Source organism: Arvicanthis niloticus, chromosome 1, assembly GCF_011762505.2.
Source record: "Arvicanthis niloticus isolate mArvNil1 chromosome 1, mArvNil1.pat.X, whole genome shotgun sequence".
Lineage (NCBI taxonomy): Eukaryota > Metazoa > Chordata > Mammalia > Rodentia > Muridae > Arvicanthis > Arvicanthis niloticus.
Genome location: NC_047658.1, coordinates 78030500 through 78054184, shown reverse-complemented (window position 1 = coordinate 78054184; position 23685 = coordinate 78030500). Strand labels below are relative to the sequence as shown.

General features: G+C 42.1%; 1 protein-coding gene across 2 annotated transcripts in view; it reads right to left on the bottom strand.

Annotated features, from left to right (window-relative positions):
- The window catches only part of Swap70 (switching B cell complex subunit SWAP70), a 61106-nt gene extending 37947 nt beyond the window's left edge, over nt 1-23159 (bottom strand). For both annotated transcript variants that reach the window (XM_034514001.2, XM_076940797.1), the window contains exon 1: nt 22956-23159. In XM_034514001.2, coding sequence (XP_034369892.1) covers nt 22956-23054 — 99 coding nt within the window. In that variant the 5' untranslated portion in view covers nt 23055-23159. The remainder of the gene's footprint in view (nt 1-22955) is intronic.
- Between the last annotated feature and the right edge of the window lie 526 nt (nt 23160-23685).

Below are 23685 nucleotides of genomic sequence, written 5' to 3'. Positions count from 1 at the left end.
TGTAAACACACCCACTTACCACCAGGTAGCATCTGAACCATGTGAACACAACATGCTGCTCCCTGCTCTAAGTAAAAGAAGATGAGAAGAATCTACCAAACACAGGGTATGGCTCAAGTTTTTTCATTCCTTTTTTCCAAGATCTGTTTCACTTCAATCAAGTTTATACATTACCTGCTCAGTATGAGCCAGGCTCCATGACAGTCTGAGAACAGATACTCCTTGTCGGTTTTTATTAACTAGTCCACATTAAGGAGGAAAGGGGAGCAGGCACAATAGAATGCATTCAAAATTAAACTTTTCCCCTTGTCAAGCAGCTTGGCCATGAGACTCTATTTACAGAAACTAGCAAATGTTGTAAAGCATTTTGGAGAATGTATCTGACCTAGACAAGACACAGCTGCTCTGGACTCAGCAGTTCCCATTTATTAGAAAGAACCATACTAATATATAAACATATCAAGAATTAATTTCTTTTTTTTTTTCAAGACAGGGTTTCTCTGTGTAGCCCTGGCTGTCCTGGAACTCACTCTGTAGACCAGGACGGCCTCGAACTCAGAAATCTGCCTGCCTCTGCCTCCCAAGTGCTGGGATCAGAGGTGTTCGCCACCACTGCCTGGCAAGTAGTAATTTTTAATCTTTAAGTGTACTAATGTGACTCCTGGCCCAGAACACTGGTCCCTTCCGGTCTGGGCCAGAGCACTGAGCAGATCTTGGGTGGCAGCTCTGTCCCCAACCTCCAAGAACCCACAGGAAGCAGGGACCCCAGGAGCTCTAACTCCGGCAGTATCTTAGGTAAGCAGACAGCAGGGCCCGCCCTAAACAGGGAGTAACTGGGACCCACAAGGACCCAGGAAATCACTCCTGGCCCAGAACACTGGTTCCTTCTGGTCTGGGCCAGAGCACTGAGCAGATCTTGGGTGGCAGCTCTGTCCCCAACCTCCAAGAACCCAGAGGAAGCAGGGATCCCAGGCGCTCTAACTTGGACAGTGTCTTAGAAACTAGTTCTCAGATCTGAGGCCTGGATCAGACCTCTGCCAGGTCTGCTGTTGTATGGACCCCGGATTCCACCTGAGACATACTGGAAGGTCCACTCAACCCAGAGCCACAGAGGAACAACTGAACTCAGAGCATCAGACAACATATCCTGAGATATTCTAGAGGAGACACTGCACCCAGAACAGCAGACACCTAGCTGGACTGCTACCTTGGAGGCACCATATCCTGAGGCATCCTAGAGGTACCACTGTAATCAGTGCAGCTGGAAAAGATCACAGAGGCATCTGGACCCCTAGGAGATCAGACACAAGCTAGATAACTGGAAAGGCAGGCTTCAGTCAGAGACAGCAAGTACAGGCAGCACTAGAGTTAACCAGATGGCAAAAGGCAAGAGCAAGAACGTAAGCAACAGAAACCAAAGTTACATGGCATCATCAGAACCCAGCTCCCCCATCAGAGCAAGCCCTGAACACCCCCATCACACCAGAAAAGCAGGATTCAGAATTAAAATCACTTCTCATGATGATGATAGAGGGCTTTAAGAAAGACATAAATAACACTCTCAAAGAACTTAAGGAGAGCACTGGTAGACAGATAGAAACCCTTAAAGAGGAAACACAAAAAATCCCTTAAGGAATTGCAAGAAAATGCAACCAAACGGGAGAAGGAATTAAACAAAACCATGCAGGATCTAAAAATGGAAGTAGAAACAATAAAGAAATCACAAAGGGACAATACCCTGGAGATAGAAAACCTAAAAAAAAAGATCAGGAGTCATAGACACAAGTATTACCAACAGAATACAAGAGATGGAAGAGAGAATCTCATGTGCAGAAGATACCATGGAAAACATTGACACAACTGTCAAAGAAAATGCAAAATACAAAAAGCTACTAACCCAAAATATACAAAAAATCCAAGACACAATGAAGGCCAAACCTAAGGATATTAGGTATAGATGAGAGGGAAAACTCCCAACTTAAAGGACCAGTAAATATCCTCAACAAAATTATAGAGGAAAACTTCCCTAACCTAAAGAAAGAGATGTCCTTAAATATACAAGAAGCCTACAGAACTCCAAATAGTATAGATCAGAAAAGAAATACTTCCCGCCATATAATAGTCAAAACATCAAATGTACAAAACAAAGAAAAAATACTAAAAGCAGTAAGGGAAAAAGGCAAAGTAACATATAAAGGCAGACCTATAAGAATTACACCAGACTTCTCACCAGAGACCATAAAAGCCAGAAGATCCCGGACCGACATCATACAGACCCTAAGAGAACACAAATGCCAGCCCAGACTACTATACCCAGCAAAACTCTCAATCATTATTGATGGAGAAACCAAAATATTCCATGACAAATCCAAATTTACACAGTATCTCAACACAAATCCAGCACTTCAAAGAATAATTGGTGGAAAACTCCAACACAAGGAGGGAAACTACAACCTAGAAAAAGCAAGAAAGTAATGTTCCAAAAACCGTAAAAGAAGGTAGCTATACAAACATATCTCCATGGATGTTAGCCCAAAAGCTTGGATTAGCAAAGACTCAACTCGCAGACCACATGAAGCTCATGAAGAAGGAAGACCAAGAGGGGATGCCTCAGTTATACTTAGAACGAGAAAAAAAAATGCTCAAGGGAGCAAATAGGGAAACAAAACATGGAACAGAAACTGAAGGAGGGGCCATCAGGAGACTATTCCACCTGGGTATTCATCCCATGTACAGCCACCTAAGCTAAACACTGTTGTGGATAGCTGGAAGTGCATAATGTGAGGAACATGATATAGCTGTCTCCTTAGAGGTCTGCCAAAGACTAACACACTCAGAGGATGATGCTCACAGTTAACCACTGATATGATCAGGGATTTCCCAATGGAGAACTTAGTGAGAGGACTGAAGGAGCAGAAAGGGTTAGTGACCCCAGGTGGAAAGCAACAATACCAAACAACCAGAGCCCCCCAGGGTCTAAACCACCAGCCTGGGAACACATAGGGAGGGACCCAAGACTCCAGAGGTATATGTAGGGGAGGATGGCCTTGTCAAACATAGGTGGGAGAGGAGTTTCTTGGTCCCATAAAAAAAAATGAATAGAGTGGGGGGGGGGAATGTGAGGGCGGGGAGGGGATAGTGATGGGGGTAGGTACGGTCACTGCCTCATAGAAGCATGAGGAGGGGGATGGGATAGGAGGTTTCTGGGTGGTGGAAGGAAGTAGGGTAAGGGGATAAAATCTGAAACGTAAATACTACAGCCAATTTTAACAAGCGGGGAAAAAAAAGTTGTCAGAACCAACATCTTTAAAAAAAAAAAAAAGTCAGCCCCCTGGGGGGGGGAATTTTTTTCTTGATACTAAAACTTGTTCTGAGAATTGTATGTTGCAGAATACACAGCCTTGGTGTATCTACTCATCAAGCATACTGAGCAGACCTGCCCAAACCTCCGATGTCCTGGAATTCCATCTGGACTCAGTGAAGACACAGTGTCAGAGGCTTATCAACTTACTCTTCCCCCCACCCCTCTTCTAAAATCTCAACGCTCTTAATCAGCTTGAAGAAGTTAAAGAACAGTCAGCGCCCCTATTCCCTGAGATTGGGGACTAATGTGGTTAATAATGGTCTGTCTTTCTAGGGAAAAGTAGTGGTTTTGTTGGAACAGGGGGGATTAGCTAGGACTTATTGCATAGCCATAACCTATTGGTAGAAATCTGTATAATTATTATCAAGATGAAGTTATAATTTCTTAAATGGTACAAAATTTACTTTGATTTCAAATTTAAGGTTTTCATTGGTACGAGCCTCTTATTAATATAAAAATGAGATGAATATTGATACTCTCATGGGCATTGTGCCTGTATAACACATTTAGGAATACAAGGCTTAGACCCAGTCCTTCTTTAACTTTTTTAACTTATTTGAGATGGTTAGACTGTGAGTTAAGGGCCTATAACAAATTCATGGTTTTGAGTTTATTGTTAGGGTGTTTTCCATATTTTATTTAGAGATAGCTGAGAGGAGTGAACAGACAACAGTCCAGGTTACCTTACATGGATAGTTGGTTTTCAAAACATCAGAAGTCCATAGAACTGACGCTACAAATATTTATATATTAATGTTCATTTTGATTAGAGACCTGTCTGCTCCTGACAGCTTCCTGTCGTGGATTCTAAGAAGAAATTGAGAATCCTTGGAGTTACTCCAGTTGTGTGGTGACAGCCACTAGGCAAGAATTGCCTCTCTCCATCTACAGACAAATTACTGTCCAGAAAAGGACACACATGCAGAATAGTCGACTGATTATATCTGCCTAGACAGAGTAATCAGCCCTTAATAATCCTGCATCACTAAGATCTGTCAGATGATTCTGGGCCAGAAGGCTGAAGATTTGATGCTCCAACGTTAGGTAGTATAGGGGCTTTCCAGGTGTTCAGTGGTCTCTATAAATTGGCTAAGTTTTAGAAGCTACGTTTAGTGCTTCCCATAACTTCAGTTAACTCAGTCATTCCGGATTTCTGATGGGGTTGAAGACCTATAGTCTCATAGCCAATCCTGGCTATTTACTTTGAGAGAAAAGATCTGAGTAGATGGTTTTCAGCTGACATTCATTCTAAAGCCAAAAAAGCCAGGATCAAAAGTAAGTGTTTTAGTTAGAAGAGATAACAGAGGTTCTGGTTAGTCAACAAAATGATGGACTGGGTATTAGGACTATCTTGTACCTCACTGGTACAATTAGGAATAAGTATGCTCTAATTGTATTTTGAGAGAAAAGTTTTACTTTAACAGGAAGAGTGATATGTAGGAGGAGCTAAGTGGGAAGGAGTACTGAGAGGAAGAGATGGAACAAGGAGAGAAGATGAAGAAGAGAAGAAGCTAGGTGATGAGAGAGAGAAAGAGAGGGGGCATGGAGGCAGATGTTCACATGTCTCCACCAAAGATAGTTTTTATATCTAGGTTGGGTATTGGGTTACGCTTCTGATTGAGCATTACCAAACTTATAAATCCTTTGATTAACATTTTAAAAAATTGTATAAAAGCAAAAAGGAAAGGGGGGGCATGGGACAGGGGTGTTCTAGGGAGGGGAAATGTGGAAAGGGGATGGCATCTTAAATGTAAATAAAATATAAAATAAAACTTAAAAAAAAAGTGTACTAATGTGTCTTTAGCCTAAGTTTGGCATCAGTATAAAGACACAAGACAGTCATAGCACATCCGTAATCCCAGCACTTAGCCCTGGGGAGGCTCCAGCAGACAACTATGAGTTTGTAGTCACACTGGGCAACAAGTTTCAGGCCAGACTGGCTATCCCTAGTCTCAAAACCAAAAAGGATATATATTCACAGATACACAAGAAAAAGAAGGCTAGGAGCTGGAGATGTACCTCAGTGATACAGTGCTTGTGTAGTGTCCTGGGTTACATCCTCAGCAAAAGAGGAGTGGGAGTGGGGGGATGAACAGAGGGGGAGAGGAGGGAAGAGACCTGTTATGCCATAGCGCACACACAAAGGACTACTGCTGTGGTACAGTAACCTAGTGCACATTTAAGTACTCATGAGAGAATCAGTAAACTCTGCTGTCTCAAGTTTTAAACTGTATTTCATTTGAACTCTCTGGACAGGTCACATTACAAAGGCAAAGCTGTGCTAGCTACTCTTTGCCACATTGCTGGACATGGCTGTGTGCTTTAGTCCTTTAGTCCCAAAGGCAGGTGGATCTAAGTTCAAGGTCAGCCAAAGCTACACAGAGAAATAGGTGCGGAGGAAGGGAGCCACATTCATCTACATAAGCAATTCAATTTCATTAAGGAAGTCAACTTCTCCATATGCCTATTTCAGTTAGGATTTTTAAGATTAAATGTTTTAATCTATAAGAAGAACATTTGCATATCTCCTTTCTATACTGGTTTTGTTTATCAAAGCTTCTTCTGTGTGGAAACCCTTTGTGCATGCTTTATCAAGTTTAAGGAAGTCAATTCACTAATGGTCATAAGTGCAACAATGCAGACGATTACCAGCCCTACAAAACTGGCCCTCAGACCCTGTACTTGCCAGCGGTGCCTCTGAGAGGAACACAGTAGGGATGTCATGAAGCCCTGCACAACACAGTCAGCAAAACCCTGAATATATTATTTATGTATCTACCAAGTATACCCTATATTACCCCAGAGAGGTTTTGTAAGGATTGATTTCAAAACTGTAAAGTGCTTTAAAAAATGACAGAAAAGTTCCCATATCAGGTTCAAAGACCATCCAAACATAAAAATCACATGGGACTTTACCAAGTAAAAATCCCCAACTACTGGTTAAATTATGGTATGTCTATAAAACGTCAAAATCATGATGAAGCTCACTGTGTACTGATAGGAAAATAACTCCAAGATAAAGCACATTTTTAAAGGGTATATAATATTCAAGTGTCACAAGAAAAGGGCAGAAAAATAAGGAATTCCAAAGGAATACATAGGAAACTATTAACAGTGATGGAAAGAATTTGGTTGATGGGAGGCCAGGGACAGAAGACAAGACCTACAGTGGCTCCTTAAAAAAAGAAAGAAAAAAAAAGTTCCTTGCTTTTGTTGTCTGGTTTACTGTTTTCTGTTCTTGGATTTGAACCCAGGGCTTTATACATGGCTAGGCAAGCACTCTACTTCTGAACTACACCCTACTCTGCACTTCTCCTTTTGCTTAAGTGCAAAAAAAAAAAAAAAAGAAAGAAAGAAAGAAAGAAAGAAAGACCATGGCCTGGGGGGTGGCTCAGAGAGCTTGCTGCTCACACATGAGCAAATCCTGGCACCCAGGAGTTAAGGCAAGTTGTGAGCACATGAGCTTATAACCCCTGCCATATGGAGAGCAGGGATGGCAGCAGCTTATAATCCCAGCACTCTGAAGGAAGGTTGGGGGGGGGGGGAGGTGCCTGGATAGACTAGGAATTGGTTCAGGGTTCAGAGTACAGAGCAATTACGGAAGATACCTAGCATTAACTTTGAGCCACCAAAGTGCATGCACCCATATGTTCATAAAACACACACACTTTAGGATAAGTGGTGGGGGATCTGGGGATACAGCTCAGTTGGCAGAACACTTTGCTAACATGCACAAGGCCCTTGGTTTGATACTCATCATTACATACACTACGCACAGTGGCACATGCTTATAATCCTAGCACTTAGAATGTGGAGACAGGACAATCAGTTCAAAGTCATCCACAGCCAACTACTGAGTTCAAAACCAGCCTGGGATATTTAAGACTTGAGACCTCCCCACCCACCCCCCACCTTCTCAAAAAAAAAAAAAAAAAAAAAAAGAATAAAGAAGGGTGACTTCTGTGTAGCAAGAGGCAAACAGAAAACATACTGTACGGAGGAATAAGATGTGAAAATAGCTGATTAAAGCAAAGCTCTCCACTTGGAGAAACAGCTCAGAAGTTAAGAGTATTCATTAAGTTAAGACCTGGGTTAGATTCCCAACACCCACGTGGTAGTTCACAGTCATCTATAACTCTAGTTCCAAGAGATCTGATGCCCTCTCTGGCCTCCTTTAGCACCAAGCACACACATGGTACACAGACATGTATGCAGGTAAGTCATTCACACATAAAATAAAGTAAATAAACCTAATAAAATTTTCTTAAGTATTTTTAAAAATAAGATTAAATTTTAAAAAATAAAACAAAGACCTCAGAAAACAAAAGCCACCAACTTCTCCCATGCCTACCCTATCCCTTGCATTTGAGTTTCACAGATTCACCACTGAAAGTCCTGCCACGGGCCCTGGACACCATCCTTCTCATAAATAGAAAGTACTAGCTCAAAGAGATTAAGCTGAATTTTCTTGACTAACATTAGTTACACAGAACTGAGAGCAGAACTCGGGTTTCATAATCTCTTGTCCAACACTGTCTAGTAATAAACTTGAGTTTTCAGTTCTTTGGAAAGAATGCTGTTCCAGGGTGTTTCTCCCATAGAACTCCTCCCACACTCACGAGTTCTCACTTTCCCTAATAAATCTGTATGCAGTACATTCAAAAACAGAAAAGAAAAGAGAGAGAGAGAGAGAGAGAGAGAGAGAGAGAGAGAGAGGCTGTTTGCTGTTTGTATGTGGTCATGCACAGTTTGACCCAATGACCCTGAAGATTTTGATGAGAATTCTAGATGTTCTCATTGAACAGCTGAACAGAGGCAAGGGTGGCTGTGTTCACCTCCCACTGCTGAGGGAGTGTCTTAACAACCTTTCCATACTAACTCACACTGTAGTAAGAGATTGGAAAGTTTCATAAACCTTCACAACCTGGAGGCTACCTGGGCCTGTTAGAGTAGGAGCCACACTGTCCACTTTAGATACTGCAAGCAAAGTAGCTACTTTTGCAGATGACTATGTTAAGTGTAAAGATTAGAAGATGTGCCCTGAATCAATCTTGCATGTCTGGAACTGGGATTAGAACCCAAGCTGCTCACTCTGGATTCTTTCCTTGGTGTACCACCTTCTCTCTGCTAATAGACTGCCTTGCCTATGAAATGGTAACTCCAAAGACACGTGGGCATGCTGTGCCTATGGCTGCAGGGGGATAGTGCTCTCTTAGTAGTTCCCCAGACCAGCAAGATGACTGGCACTAACCCTGTGGTGAAGAACTACTGCAAACCCAGAGCCATCCCCTGTGTGGAAACCCTCTTCTCCCAGCACAGGCCTATGAGGAAACCATGCCCAGAAGCATTAGCCCTTTCTCCACATGAGAAAGCAGAAAAACAGATCAAACAAAAGCAATCAGAAGCAAAAAAGACTACAAGTCCCTAATTTGTGAAAGGACTGCCATGAGCTGCTCCTATTAGAGTCTTTACAAGTTGCTTGAAAAAGCTGGATTTATCCCACTTCAAATGCCTGCTCCTCCAAAGGCCATTCTTTTAGCACCCACATGATTGCTAAGCAACTTTGCTCCCAGTCCTCTAGTCTGAAGAATAAATCATTGTTACACAAGAAAATATCCACATCCATGCCAGAAACTCATCTCTCTGACCCCTTCATGGCAGCCTGCTGCTGGCCCTGGAGAGAGCCTCTGCTCTGAGGTGACCGATTCCCTGTGAGTGGCTGCTGTGCGTGGCTTGCATTTATCCTTCTAAGCATTTATCCCCAGCTATCAAAAACAACAAAATCAAGAATGGTGAGCAACTAAAAGTGTTTTCACACACACACACACACACAGAGAGAGAGAGAGCGAGAGAGAGAGAGAGACTACTGAAAGTTCACCCTCTACCCTCCCAAAGATGTAGAGATTCTAAAGGGTTCTTTGAAATGTATCCGGAGTCACACACAGCTTCCCTTTACAGGATGTGCGCAATGGGCAAAATTCAGCACTGAGAAAAGGGGGTGGGGATCCCTATTCCAAACACTTGTCTGAACTGGCAATTACAGAACTGTAATTCATAATGACTGATCTTTTTTAAAACATGAAAATTCCTATCTGATTGATAAAGTTTCAAGCTAATGGCAAGTTACCAGAAAATTCCTCCTAACAAAGGGTCGGAATGACCAACTTCCTACCTGACGATGCCCGGCCTTAAAGGCATTGTCTGCTAAAAGTCCTGCCCCTTCCACTCAGCCATTTCCCTTTCTGCCGACAGCCTTTCCTCCTGCTTGCCCCTGCAGTGTCCTACCTGCTTCTTTTAAACTATCCTCATTCTATTCAGCCTCAAAAAACAAACAAACAAAAACAACAACAAACCCACCCTACTCCAAGTACAATCAATTACCATCCTAGACACTTTTACCAAATAAATCTTCAGGTGCAACTTACATTGTCTGAAGGTCACCAACAGCTTACAGAATTAGAAGCCAGTGAAACACCGGAGCCCCACACATAAGTCTTCCCACAAGCCAGTTCACTTCACCTTTCCAGCCTTAGCTTTTCCTGTGACTCTGTACAAACACTACAAACCCAGCCAAGCAAGTTCACTCGCTAGATCTCAGGCAAACCCTTCAGCTCCCTTTCCTGAGTGAGGTCCATCCACCTCCATTTCTACCTAAGTGCTAGCTCTTCCTAAATCCCCAAACCAAAGTCTCTTCTCAAGCTGGGCGTCCCAAGCCACCTATAACTCTTGTACCACACTGCTCCATAAGCTTTTCTCCCACAAGATCAGACATTCTGAGAGCAGAGCCAGCACCTCACCCTCACTGCATACCCACACAGTACATGCTGATCAACATCTAGAATGCTTTCAAAAACAGCTGAATGAGTTCTTTCTAAAACGTGTCTTACTAGTAAAACTCTTAATATTTTAATAATAATGACAATCATTTTAAAATCCACTCTTTCTGTTTTGGTTTGGTTTGAACTTGAGTCTGGGTCTTGCTGTGCAGATCTTGAACTCATGGCAATCCTGCTGCCTCTACCTCTTAAGTGCTGGCATTACCAGGTGTAAGCCACCTCATTCAGCTTTCTATTTCTTTATATCACAAATAAAAAGACTGAGGCCCAAGACTTGACTTAAGTCAGCCAGTGATACGCAACAAAGAAAGGACTAGAATCCAAGTCTCCCAACTGTCCCACGGTGACAACCTACACTAGAAACAAGCCTTCACCCCACCCGCCTCCTTCAGCACAGATTTGTTCTTCATAAATTTGAAGAAATATTCACCAACACACCCTGCTCAAGGAGGCACCACACAGCATTTATTCTGTTCCCAGTGCCAGTGGGATCTCAGATCCTTATCTGAAGTTGAGGAAGAAAGCTCAGCTTGCTGCTGCTTTCTTCTGTGTGCCAGAGAACACGAAGGATGGACCCAAGGGAGGAGCATAAGCCGGAGGGTGGCTCACTTACTCTAACTTACATCTAAGTAAAAGCATGTCTTCATGCTGCCCATGGGCTATGCACCACTGAACTATGAATGTGCCCCTAGATCACACACTAAATAAAAAGCCCTTAAGTTTTTGGTAAATTCATCAACTTCACCAACAATTTACCAGAAAGCACTAGTAAATTTCATCTCATAAATTTTAAAATTTCCCTTTCAGAAAAACAGATACCCAAGCAAACAAAAAGGTTAATGCCACAATATCCAAACCACTCTTAGAAATAAAAAGTAGAAACAGGACCATGTAATAGGAAAATGAGCAATGAACACGGATAGAAAGCTGATAAAGGAAACTGAAATCTAAAAAATAAGACATTTTGCAAGTTCAGTTCAAGACTAGACAACTGAAGCCTAAAGCTGATTGTTGTATGTGATTTGTTGGTATGTCTTACCATCTTTCTACATTTTAAATTTTTTATTACATTTTTATGTATGCATTGGGATGGGGACGGGGGCAGAGTGTGTGCATGTCACAGCACACTCTGTAGACTAGGCTAGCCTTAAAATAACAGAGAGCCACCTGCCTCTGCCTCCAAATGCTAAGATAAAAGGTATGTGCCACCACGGCTCTGTAAACTCTTGAGTTTTAAGACCAGAAATGCCAGGTCAAAGTGGATAGATGACACCAAAAATATTGCCCTGAGACTCAAGTATTATCTTCAATAATAAAAGAGTTTACTTTTTTTTTAAGATTTACTTATTTTTGGTCTACAGATCAAGTTCCAGGACAGCCAGAGCTACAAAAAGAAATCCTGTCTCAAAACAAAACAAAAAAATAAAAACAAACAAAAAAATTTATTGTATGTGCATCAGGGTTTTACATATATGCACCAAATGTATGTGCCTGGTGCCCACAGAGGCAAAAGGAGGCATCAGATCCCCCTTCTTTTGCCCCCCACTTGTATTTTTAAGCACCAAACTCTAAGTTATCACACTGAGAATTTTTTAACAAAGAATGGAAAACAGGAATAACTCATAACTCACTCCTACCCACCCTAAGATTTGGAAATATCTGATGTTCTTTTTTTTATTTAGGAAGCTATCTTCACTCTTTTGTTTTGGTAAAATATTAAAACTATTTGCAGAGACTTTTCTTTAAGGCATCATCTCACTGTGTAATCCAAACCAGGCTTTTTCAGGCCCATCTCAAGCCTATGGAGTCCTGCAATTACAGGCAGGGACCACTGCCACAGTTAGGCTCGCTCAAGATTCCAATCCCCGAACCTTGCTTCTTAAAAGCTAAATTTTTGGTTTCCCACCATAAAGAGCTTTTACCTCAGTGGTTAGCAGAAACAGCTGGCAGTTTAAAGACTCAGTGCTATTCACGGCAAGAACATCAGAATTAACCACGGCTTTGTGTGCTGGGTGTCACACAAAGTAAGACCTTTACTGCCATTTCCTTCCTTTATGTTTTCAACTGATTACTCTTGCCTGGCTGACCACTCTAACAATTCATGTTAAAACTTCTGAAGCGCAGGGCAGTGATGGCGCACGCCTTTAATCCCAGCACTCGGGAGGCAGAGGCAGGCGGATTTCTGAGTTCGAGGCCAGCCTGGTCTACAGAGTGAGTTCCAGGACAGCCAGGGCTACACAGAGAAACCCTGTCTTGAAAAACCAAAAAAAAAAAAAAACAAAACAAAAACAAAAACAAAAACAAAACTTTTCTGAAGCTACATGGGAACAAAACACAAGCTATTATTCAAAAGATATGCAAACCAGTACCAAGGTGAAGATTAAAAAAACAATCAAACAAACAAACAATTGATTCAAAAATTCCTCAAGCCTAATGGTTTAGTCCTGTAATCCAACCTCTTAGAAGGCTAACACAGATGCATTGTTGTGAGTTTGAGGTCAACCTGGGCTACAGAATGAGAACCTATTGGGGGAAAATATGAATGGATATCTATCATTGAGAAAATGAGATGCAAACTACCCATACTGTCCTTCTAAACGTGATTTGTATTTAAATCTTCACTATAGTTGTAAGCTCTTCAACTTCAAAAGTTTCTAAAAACAACAGGATCAGAGCAGGGCCAGTACACTTATTTTAAGACATTCCCAGCACTAATGTGTAATTCATACGGAAGCCATAATTGCAAACTAAACTTTATAATAGAAGTTGCAAAAATATCACTAGAGTTTGCTATATTTAAGAAAGAAACCCTCACTATATAAGAGTATTAAATTAAAGTACATTGTGAACTCTGGAAGGAGCGTAAAGGCAGAGAACTAGTGTGGGCTGGGAGAGACTTCATGCCATAAATGCCCTTCTTTTAGTCTTATGATTTTTATACCATCTGTAATATATAAACTATGACAGTTCTTCTTAAATAGTTAAGTAATAACCTTTATTACAGTGTTGGCATTATATATAATTCTTAGCAAGGAAAAACAAGTGAAATGCTAAGTAATGTGATGATAATTTTTAAATAACCACAGAATAAAGAACAATCAGAGGCCAATAAAATGGCATTTGCTGCCAATCCTGACTAGCTGAGTCTGATCCTGGGACCCACATCTAGAAGGAAAGAGCCAAGTCTCCCTAGTTGGCCTCTGACCTGTGTGTGCACACTGTGACATGCTCACACCTCACCTAAATGGACAAATAAAATGTAATAGAAGAAGAATAATTTCCTCTATTTCAAATAATACACCCAAACTTATTTCCATTGTGACGTCTGCAAACTTATACCATGACCTAAAAGTAAAGTCTATGTCAAGTGGCAAATTACTAAGGTCTCCTAAACTATGGAATCTACACATAATTGTCTCTCATTTAGGCAGGTAAGCTACAGGCCAGCCAAAGCTACATTCTGAGACCCTGTCTCAAAAGACTAAAACATGACTCTGGCCCCGACAATCAGGAGGCAGGCAGAACTCTGAGTTGGAGGGAAACCTGCTCTACAGAGTGAGTCCCAGGACAGCCAAAAAATACACAGAGAAACCCTGTCTCAAAAACAAAAAGCAAAAAACAAACAAAAACCATGAAATAAATAGAAATAATAATAAAAGCTGGGCCTGGTGATGGGTGCTTGTAATCTAAGGGCTGGGGAAGCTGAGACAAGTGACCCCCGAGCACCCCCCCAGCCTATCCTGGTGAGCCCCAGAGCAGCAAGAGATTGTGTCTCAAAACACAAAGTCAATCTTATTTAAGGAATAAAAGTCAAAGTTGTTCTCTGGCTTCCACATGAAGGCACACATGTGCACCTGCACATATTCACACATACATACATACATACATACATACATACATGCATACAGTCTAAGAAGTTGGTTCAGGAGGTAAAGGGTTTGCTGGCTAACTATGAGAACCAAAGTTCAGATCCCCAGAACCCAAATGAAAGCCTGATGCAGTAACTTGTGCACTGTAATCCCAGCACCTCTACCAGGAGATGGAATGTAGCTGATCTTCCCTGCTTTGTGGGTTCTTTTTCCCACCCTTCATCCTCCAAGTTTCACAACCCCCCCCCCATCACTTAATAGGAGAGAAAGAAGAATGGAGGGGAGGGAGGGAGGAAGGAAGGAAGGGAAGAAAGGAAGGAGAGAGAGAGAAAGAGAGAAAGAGACAGACAGACAGACAGACAGACAGACAGACAGGCATCTTGAATCTAATATCATTCTTCTTGTTTCTTCTTTGACCACAGCTACTAACAAACTACAACCAACCTCCCTAAAGAGCCAACAACCCACTCCACCTCTCAGGACCCTAGCATCTATCTATATACTCTCTGAAAACTTCCCAGAATTCCATATGTCACACCATCACAGAAACCATCTGCAGCTGACAAAACCACACTTCTGCTAGAGCACGAGGCAAATCATGGTAAGATGCTGTGGACACTCCAAAGCAGCCACATATCCCTACATCTGGGATTAAAATGAAAGCATATTATAATATTTTTTAAAGAGATCAAAATTCTAGAATTCTCAAAAATGTCACAATGGAAGGCAGAGAAAGGACTGTGGGAAATGTACAGGTCGACTAGTTTGGTGTATGCCGCAACGAGCAAGACTGTTTCCAACAAGATGGAAGGGTAAAACAGACGTCAGACGTCAGAGGTTGTTCTCTGTCTCTGGGACACACACATAAATAAGAATAAAAAAAAAAAATCAAACCAAACCAGGGAAAAACATTATATATAAAAATATCCAAACTTCAACTCAACCATATTTAGTCAGCTTCCTATAAATAGTCTTTTCCTACAAGAAAAGGTGTCAGGCTGATTATATCTGCCTAGACAGCGTAATCAGCCCTTAATAATCCTGCATCACTAAGGTCTGTCAGATGACTCTGGGCCAGAGGCTTAAGATTTGATGCTCCAACGTTAGGTAGTATAGGGGCTTTCCAGGTGTTCAGTGGTCTCTATAAATTGGCTAAGTTTTAGAAGCTACGTTTAGTGCTTCCCATAACTTCAGTTAACTCAGTCATTCTGGATTTCTGACGGGGTTGAAGACCTATAGTCTCATAGCCAATCCTGGCTATTTACTTTGAGAGAAAAGATCTGAGTAGATGGTTTTCAGCTGACATTCATTCTAAAGCCAAAAAAAAGGGATCAAAAGTAAGTGTTTTAGTTAGAAGAGATGACAGAGGTGCTAGTTAGTCAACAAAATGATGGACTGGGTATTAGGACTACCTTGTACCTCACTGGTACAATTAGGAATAAGTATGCTCTAATTGTATTTTGAGAGAAAAGTTTTACTTTAACAGGAAGAGTGATATGTAGGAGGAGCTAAGTGGGAAGGAGTACTGAGAGGAAGAGATGGAGTAAGGAGAGAAGATGAAGGAGAGGAGAAGCTAGGTGATGAGAGAGAGAAAGAGAGAGGGGGCATGGAGGCAGATGTTCACATGTCTCCACCAGTCAAAGATAGTTTTTATATCTAGGTTGGGTATTGGGTTACGCTTCTGATTGAGCATTACCAAACTTATAAATCCTTTGATTAACATTTAAAAAAAATTGTATAGCCGGGCGGTGGTGGCGCACGCCTTTAATCCCAACACTTGGGAGGCAGAGGCAGGCAGATTTCTGAGTTCGAGGCCAGCCTGGTCTACAGAGTGAGTTCCAGGACAGCCAGGGCTACACAGAGAAACCCTGTCTCGAAAAAACAAACAAACAAACAAAAAAAAATTGTATAAAAGCAAAAAGGAAAGGGGGGGCATGGGACAGGGGTTTCTAGGGAGGGGAAATGGGGAAGGGGATGGCATCTTAAATGTAAATAAAATATAAAATAAAATTTTTTAAAAAAGGTGTCAGGGTCTCTCCATAGTTGACACTCTTTTAATAGCTATCAGAAAACATAAGAGTATTGCATCCAAGATGAATGATGTAATCAATTTGTTGTAAGAAAGGAATATTCCTGAAAACAAGTTTGAAAGTCTCTTTCCTGTTAGTCTAATGCTAGCTACTCCCGCTGGTGAGCACATCTCTACCCAACTAGAAAGAGTCGAACTTAGTAGCCAGGAATGGTGATGCTTGCTTGTAGTTCCAGCATTTGGGATGTGGAGGCAGCAGGATCGGGTCAAAGGTAACGTTGGCTGCATGAGTCCTTATCAGAAAAATAAAATAGAGGTGAGAAGTGAGCTAGAGAGATGTCTCAGTGGTTAAGATTGAAACTGCTCTTGCAGAGGACCCAAGTTCAGTTCCCAGCAGCCACATCAGGCGGCTTGAAGCCATCTGTAACCCCAACACTGTAGGATCTGATGCCTCTTGTCTTCATGGGTAACTAAACTCCAACCCTGGTCCTGTGCAAGAACAAGTGTAGTCAGGTGTAGTGATGCACACCTTTAACCCAGAGGCAAAGGCAGGCAGTGGCAGGCAGTGAGTGTGAGGACAGTGTCTTCTACACAGTGAGTCCCAGGACAACCAGAGCCACATAGTGAGGCCCTTAGGGGTTCAGGAGTGGGAGGACAAGAGCAGCAAGTGCTCTTACTAAACTATTTCTACAGCAATGTGATTTTTTTGTTTTTGTTTTTGTTTTTGTTTTTCGAGACAGGGTTTCTCTGTGTAGTCCTGGCTGTCCTCGATCTCAGAAATCTGCCTGCCTCTGCCTCCCAAGTGTTGAGATTAAAGGCATGCGCCACCACTGCCCAGTGTGATTAAAATTTTTAAAAAAGAAACTGAACATAATCTCTTAAGTGTCTCTGTATTCTAATCTATAAAGCAGAGTAACACCAAATCAATTTTAGAACAAAATAATGAGTTGCCTTTTAACAATACATTATAAATTGGGCTAAGGGAGCTGACGGTTTCTACAGTGGGCAGAAATGGTTCCCTTCTTTGTGGGGAGAAGGGGAATTTTGAAAACTTTTAGGAAAATCACTGGCCTGCAGTGACCTTATACCCACTTGGTTTAACAAGGAAGCACCTTGTGACAATGCTGAACTGCTCCTATCAAAACATTGTAAGACACACAGACAAGGGTTTTTACAATGTGTTCCATGTTTTAATATTTATTTGCTTGTTTTCATTTGTAGATGTGTGTGCCTGAATGCATATATGTGCACTGTGTGTATGCAGGATCCCCTGAGGTCAGAAGGGAGTACTTCTCCCTAGAGGTGGAACTGCAAATGGTTGTGAGTAGCAGTACAAGCTCTTTAACCACTGAGCCATCTCTTGACCCCCATGTATTTTTATTTTACTGACAAGTTCAGTGAACATCTGTATTGTAACACCAAATTACATTATTAATTTTTTTCTTTGGATTTTAAGTTTCAAACTGAGTATCTTCTATTCTATGACATTTCTACTGTCTTTGTGTTTCCTATCTTTACCACTGTGTATGATGCCATGTATGCCTACCACTGCATGCATGTAGACAGAGGTCAGTGGACAGTGCAGGAACCAATCCTCTCCTTCTACCACAGGGGTCCCAGGGATCAAATTCAGGTCTTCAGCTTTGGGAGCAAGTGCCCTTACCAGCTGAGCCATCTCACGTGCCCTTCTGTCTTTTGTTTTGTTTTGTTTTTTAAACAGTCTACTCTGTAGCTTTGGCTCACTATATAGCCAAAACTATCTCAAACTTGTACTAATCCTACTGACTCAGATTCTCAAGTGTTGGGATTGCAAGTGTGAACGAACTCCCATTCCTAGCTAGTTTCCCTGTCTTTTCAAGGTAGGACAATTATCTAAGCAATATAGTCTCTATGAGCAGAGGGCAGAGAGAAGAAGCATTTTCTAATGATTTCATCTTCTTAATTAAATTTTATTTTAAAAATTAAATTAAATTTTAAATTAATTCAAACTCGCCAGGCAGTGGTGGCGTACGCCTTTAATCCCAGCACTTGGAAGGCAGAGGCAGGCAGATTTCTGAGTTCGAGGCCAGCCTGGTCTACAGAGTGAGTTCCAAGACAGCCAAGGCTATACAGAGAAACCCTGTCTCAAAAAACAAAAACAACAACAACAACAAAAAAAAATTAATTCAAACTCTTTGAAAGCAAAGACTCATATTTCTTTTTTTAAATTATTTATATATTTTACGCATATGAGTACACTGTAGTTGTCTTCAGGCACACTAGGAGAGGACATCAGACCCTATTATAGATGGTCGTGAGCCACCATGTGGTTGCTGGGAATTGAACTCAGGACCTCTGAAAGAGCAGTCAGTGCTCCTAACCACTGAGCTATCTCTCCAGTCCAAGATTCCTATTTCTTTTTCTCCCATATCTCACAACTCCTGCACTGGGCACAGTGCCCAACACATGAAGCATCCATTCTATACTTACCGAATGTATCCATCTGTGCCAAAAGGTATAAAGGTAGGCCAGCAAGATGGCTCAGCAGTATAGCCTGAAGCCATGAGCTCTATCCCCTCCATAGACTGAGAGAACAAACCCCTGAAAACCACAGTTATTCTCCGAACACCACAGACACACCATGGCCTGCATGCTTCTGATTTCATACATGATCATACATACATATATATATATACACACAAAAAAATAATAATAATAAGTTTTTTAAAAGTTTTAGCTATGAAGGTGAGCTGGAGAGATGGCTCAGCAGTTCAGAGCATGTACTGATCTTGCAAAGGACGAAGAGTTTGGTTCCCAGCACCCACTCACAACTATCTGGCACTCTAATTCCAGGGGATTTGATGTCTCTGGCCTCCTTAGGCATGTACAGTCATGTGCACATACCCACAAAGACATAAACATACACATAATTAAAAAATAATAAAAATAAATCTTTTAACACTAAAAATTTTAATTAAAAAATAAATTAAAAAGTAGACAAGCAAAATGACTCTGTGGGTAAGGCATCTGTACCAAGTCCGACCTGAGTTCAATCTCCTGAGTCCAGAGGTGAAAGGCGGGAACTGATTCATGTCAACATGCATGTCACAGCACACACATGCTCATATGATTGTGCATACACAAAAGTATACATGATAAACAAAATAATTAATTAATATAAACAAATAAAAAGATAAACCAAGAGTTGGAGGCCATTCTGGGTCTCCAGAATGAGTTTTAGGACAGACAGAGCTACACAAAGAAACCCTGTCTCAGAAAAAAAAAAAAAAAAAGATAAACTAGATATGGTTTTCATCTGCAATCTCAGCACCTGAAAGGGAAAGACAGGAGGATAGCTATAAGTTTAAAGCCTGCCTGATCTACAGGAAGACTGCTGTAAGTTTAAAGCCTGCCTGATCTACACAGCAAGTTCTAGCCCATTCAGGGAAACACAGAAAGATTCTGTCTGAAAAATAAAATAAAATATAAACATATATAAATGGAAGAATAGCTCAATGATAAAGAGCTTGCTTAAAATGTAGTAAGTCCTACAATTTCCAACACTACAAAAGTAGGAGCTGTGCGTGCGTGCGTGCGTGCGTGTGTGTAAATGTTTGGAGACCTGAATTCAATCCTTAGCTTCTATATGAAAATACCCAACATGGTGGTGTGTGCTTATAATTTGAGTGCTGGGAAGGAGGGGACAGGAAGATTTCCTGGGGCTTAAGAGCCAACCAGTCCAGTCTAACTGGTAAGCTCAAGCCAATCAAAGACCCTGTCTGAGGGAGGTACATGGCAATCCTAAGGGTGGCACCTGAGGTTATTCTCTGTCTTCCATAACTACCATGAACCCATGTGCACCCACACATACAAAAACACATGCATACACAGATATATATACTTTTATTAAAAGTAAAAATAGAGCTGGGCAGTGGTGGCGCACGCCTTTAAAACCAGTACTTGGGAGGCAGAGGCCAGCCTGGTCTACAGAGTGAGTTCCAGGACAGCCAAGGCTACACAGAGAAATACTGTCTCGAAAAACCTAAAAAAAAAAAAAAAAAAAAAAAAAAAAAGGACTGGAGGTATAGCTCAGGGTAGAGTGCTCACCTAGTATGCTGAGTTCCATCCCCAATGCAGAGAAGAAAAAAAATCTTAACAGCCTAAAACTAACTAACCTTTTATTAAATTAGCATGGTACCTTATACACAAATCAATACATGGGTTCCAAAACACAACTTTCCCCAATGAAATGGAGTCAGACACCAAGAAAAATTTAAATTAAAATATTTTCAGTTACAAAAACACTGACAAGATGTACACACTGAATTAATCCAAAGTCTCTTATGTTGTCCCAAGAGAGCTCAAATGCAACTTCACAGATGTGCTACCAACATGTGGTTGAAAACTATGAACTGAGAGTTTATACTTCCAGCCTAGCTTGCTGCCAATAATCCCCTAAGGGGGCAGCAAGATGGCTCAGTGGTGAAAAGGTGTTTGCTGCCAAGCTAGACGGCTTGAGTTTGACCCTGGGAATCTATAAAATGGAAGGACAAACTGACACCTGAAAGTTATCTTCTGATCTCCATGTCCACACTGCGACAGGAAAACCACACAAGTATGCATGATACAGAGAGAGAGAGAGAGAGAGAGAGAGAGAGAGAGAGAGAGAGAGAGAGAAAATAAATGGAAGTTCTCTAGAACCAGCAGAGGTTTCATTTAATTTTAAAAAAGGAAAAAGAAAATCCCCTAGGTTCTTTCCCTCAAAATTTTAATGGAGTGCAATGAAAGTAATTAGATGTATGTCACCAATTGGAGGGGGAGCAGATTTAAAACAAATTGGCTTTAAAATGTGAAAATCTTGCCAAGCATGGTGTCACATCCTTTAATCCCAGAACTAGGGAGGCAGAAGCAGGTGTGTCTCTGTGAGTTCTAGGCCAGCCTGGTCTACATAGTGAGTTCCAGGACAGCCAGGGCTATATAGAGAGATCCTGTCTCAAGATAGATAGATAGATAGATAGATAGATAGATAGAGGGCAGGCAGACATGCATACATGCATACATTGTCTTGGTTCTAAACTAGCTACTGCTTACACCGTAACTTGGGACAAATCACATCTCTGAAACTTAAACTACAATAGCAACAAAATCGAGGGGTACCCTGGGACTATCTGGAGGAAAGATGAGCTATTTTCTATAGTTCTTTAAAAGTTAGGATTGAGCAGATGATAATGATGATTTTTTTAATGTATGTAGAGTAATAAGCATGGCAATTACAACATAAAGCAGAAAGGGTAGTAGACCTTACATGGCATAAGGTTTCTACATCCCCCTTAAAGTGGCAAAGTAGTAATTCTAAGTACACAGAGCAAAAGAAAGAAAGAAAGAAAGAAAGAAAGAAGCCAATCATAAAATGGCAACCCTAAATTTAACAATATCAATCATTACATTATATGTAATGATTAAGATACGTCACAATGGTTAAAAGAAAATCTGGCTACACACTATCTAAAAATTATAATAGGTAAAAGTAAAAACAAAGTTATACAGCTTTATTCAGAATCACGAATAAACTAGAAACAACAAATCTTCAAGAGTGAATGGATAACTACGGCACATCTATAAGAAGTAATAGCCTAGTATCAACAATTCACACAAGATAGGTTAATTTCTAAGGCATCCATCTGAGTAAAGGAAGCTGGGTTCAGAAGCTCCCATTTATATCACACTAGAAAAAGGAAGACTAGAACAGATCAGTGGTTACCACCTGTTGGAGATGGGGCAGTAAGACAAAGCTTTGTGGAACGGAACTGATGAAATCCTAGTTAGTGATAGTGACTACATGTGCTAAAACTCATTGTGAACTGTACACCAGAAAAAAACTATTATTAACTTTTAAAAATATTATTTTTAAGTTATGAGCGTTCGTGTGAAATTGTGTGTGCTGCTGCCCACAGAGGCGAGAGGCATCCCCTGGAGCTGGAATTATAGGCCACCCCATAGCTAGCTATGTAAGCTACCGCACGTGGGTACTGGAACGGAATCCTGGACCTCTGGAAGAGCAGTCACCCTTAACCACTGAGCAACTATCTCTCCAAAATCCCATATATTACTTTTTTTAAGAAGTAAAAGTATGTGGCTAATTTACATCGGTCCTTCCAGACTATGATTGAATGAATAAGATCAAAAGGAAAACAAGTGAGAACGCCAGATCCTGCTGGCATAAAAGTCACTACTGAAAAGAACTTCCTCATTTACTGCACAAAATATACAAAGCAAACCCAAACTTCGGAAATTTCTTCTCAGAAGAGACTAAGAAAACCAGTCATTCAGATCCAAAATGTGTATATTTTTTAAATGCCTGTTGAATAGCTCCTCTTGTTTGTTTCTATATTTCAGGCTTTTCAAGACGCTGCCAATTTCTCCTGGCTGGGTGCCACTTTGGGGTTTACTCAACTTACAAGTATCCCTTTATGCGTACCTCATACTCTGGGGTCTTTGGGAACCCTAAGGAGGACTCTACAAAAGCAATGACCTTTGCAGGGAGCCGGCAAGACACGGGCCGCTCGGCACGAGCTCTCACTAGCCCCAAGGTCTGTGGACTCCGGGCCGAGAGGCTCTGCTCATCGTCCCGGAGGTGAGGCTGAGGTCTCGGGCCCCCATCCAGCCCGTCGCCGGGGGACACTCTGCAGGTCCCGCCGCTCCTCTTGGAGCGCACCTTAGCGGTCGCGAGAGCCGCAGGAGCGCGCCCGCCCCTGCGCACCGCCCGGAGGCCTGAAGGAAGAGTGAGGACCGCCGCCCCGCCACATTCCCAACCAGCCCTCCCTGCGGACGCCGCGGCGGGTCCCGTGCCCTACGGGAAGCGCCGGCAGGGGGCTCACCTTGAGTTGCGACTTGGAGACCTTGCCGCTGCGGTCCAAGTCGAGCGCGGTGAAGGCGTGCCAGATGGCTTTGAGCAGTTCGTCTTTCAAGCCCCCCATGGCCGCCGCCGCCGCCGCCGCCGCGCAGCCCCAACAGACCTGGCCAGCCGGGTCGGCAACTCAGCGCCTCTGCTTCCAGCAGGATCTCCACAGACGACGCTGCACTCCGTGCGGTCACCTGACCGCTGCAGGACCCGCCCTCCAGAGGACACGCCCCCTCTGGTCCCGCCCCTCCGCCTCACCAGCTAGCCCCTGGGATACTCTCTGTCCACTTCGGGGACGTAAACACCACGCCGAGTCCTTGTGATGGGTTTCCACACCAACTCAGGCCATTTTCAAAGCTCACATGTGCTCCCAAAGAACTGTCCACCATCCCGAGGAACACGCAAGACTGGAGTGATCCGCCTTTGAGGCTTCTGCAGGAGTCCCGCAGTTACTAGAGGAGCCTTGGTTCGGTTCTGGGATGGAGTCACGGTCTCAAGGGGCCAGACAAGACCCCGAAAGTGCCCAAGCAGAGCCTGGAATGCTCAGTCCCAAATCAGGAAGGATGAAGGAGACAGAAACTATATATATATGAAAGTTGCTTCGTGCACTTTGCAAATGTGCAGTGACGGCCCTCTGTAGTGGCCTCTGGGGGCACAGCAAAAAGTTTTAAGAAGAGTTAAAAAGTCACTGATGGGCTGATAAAGGC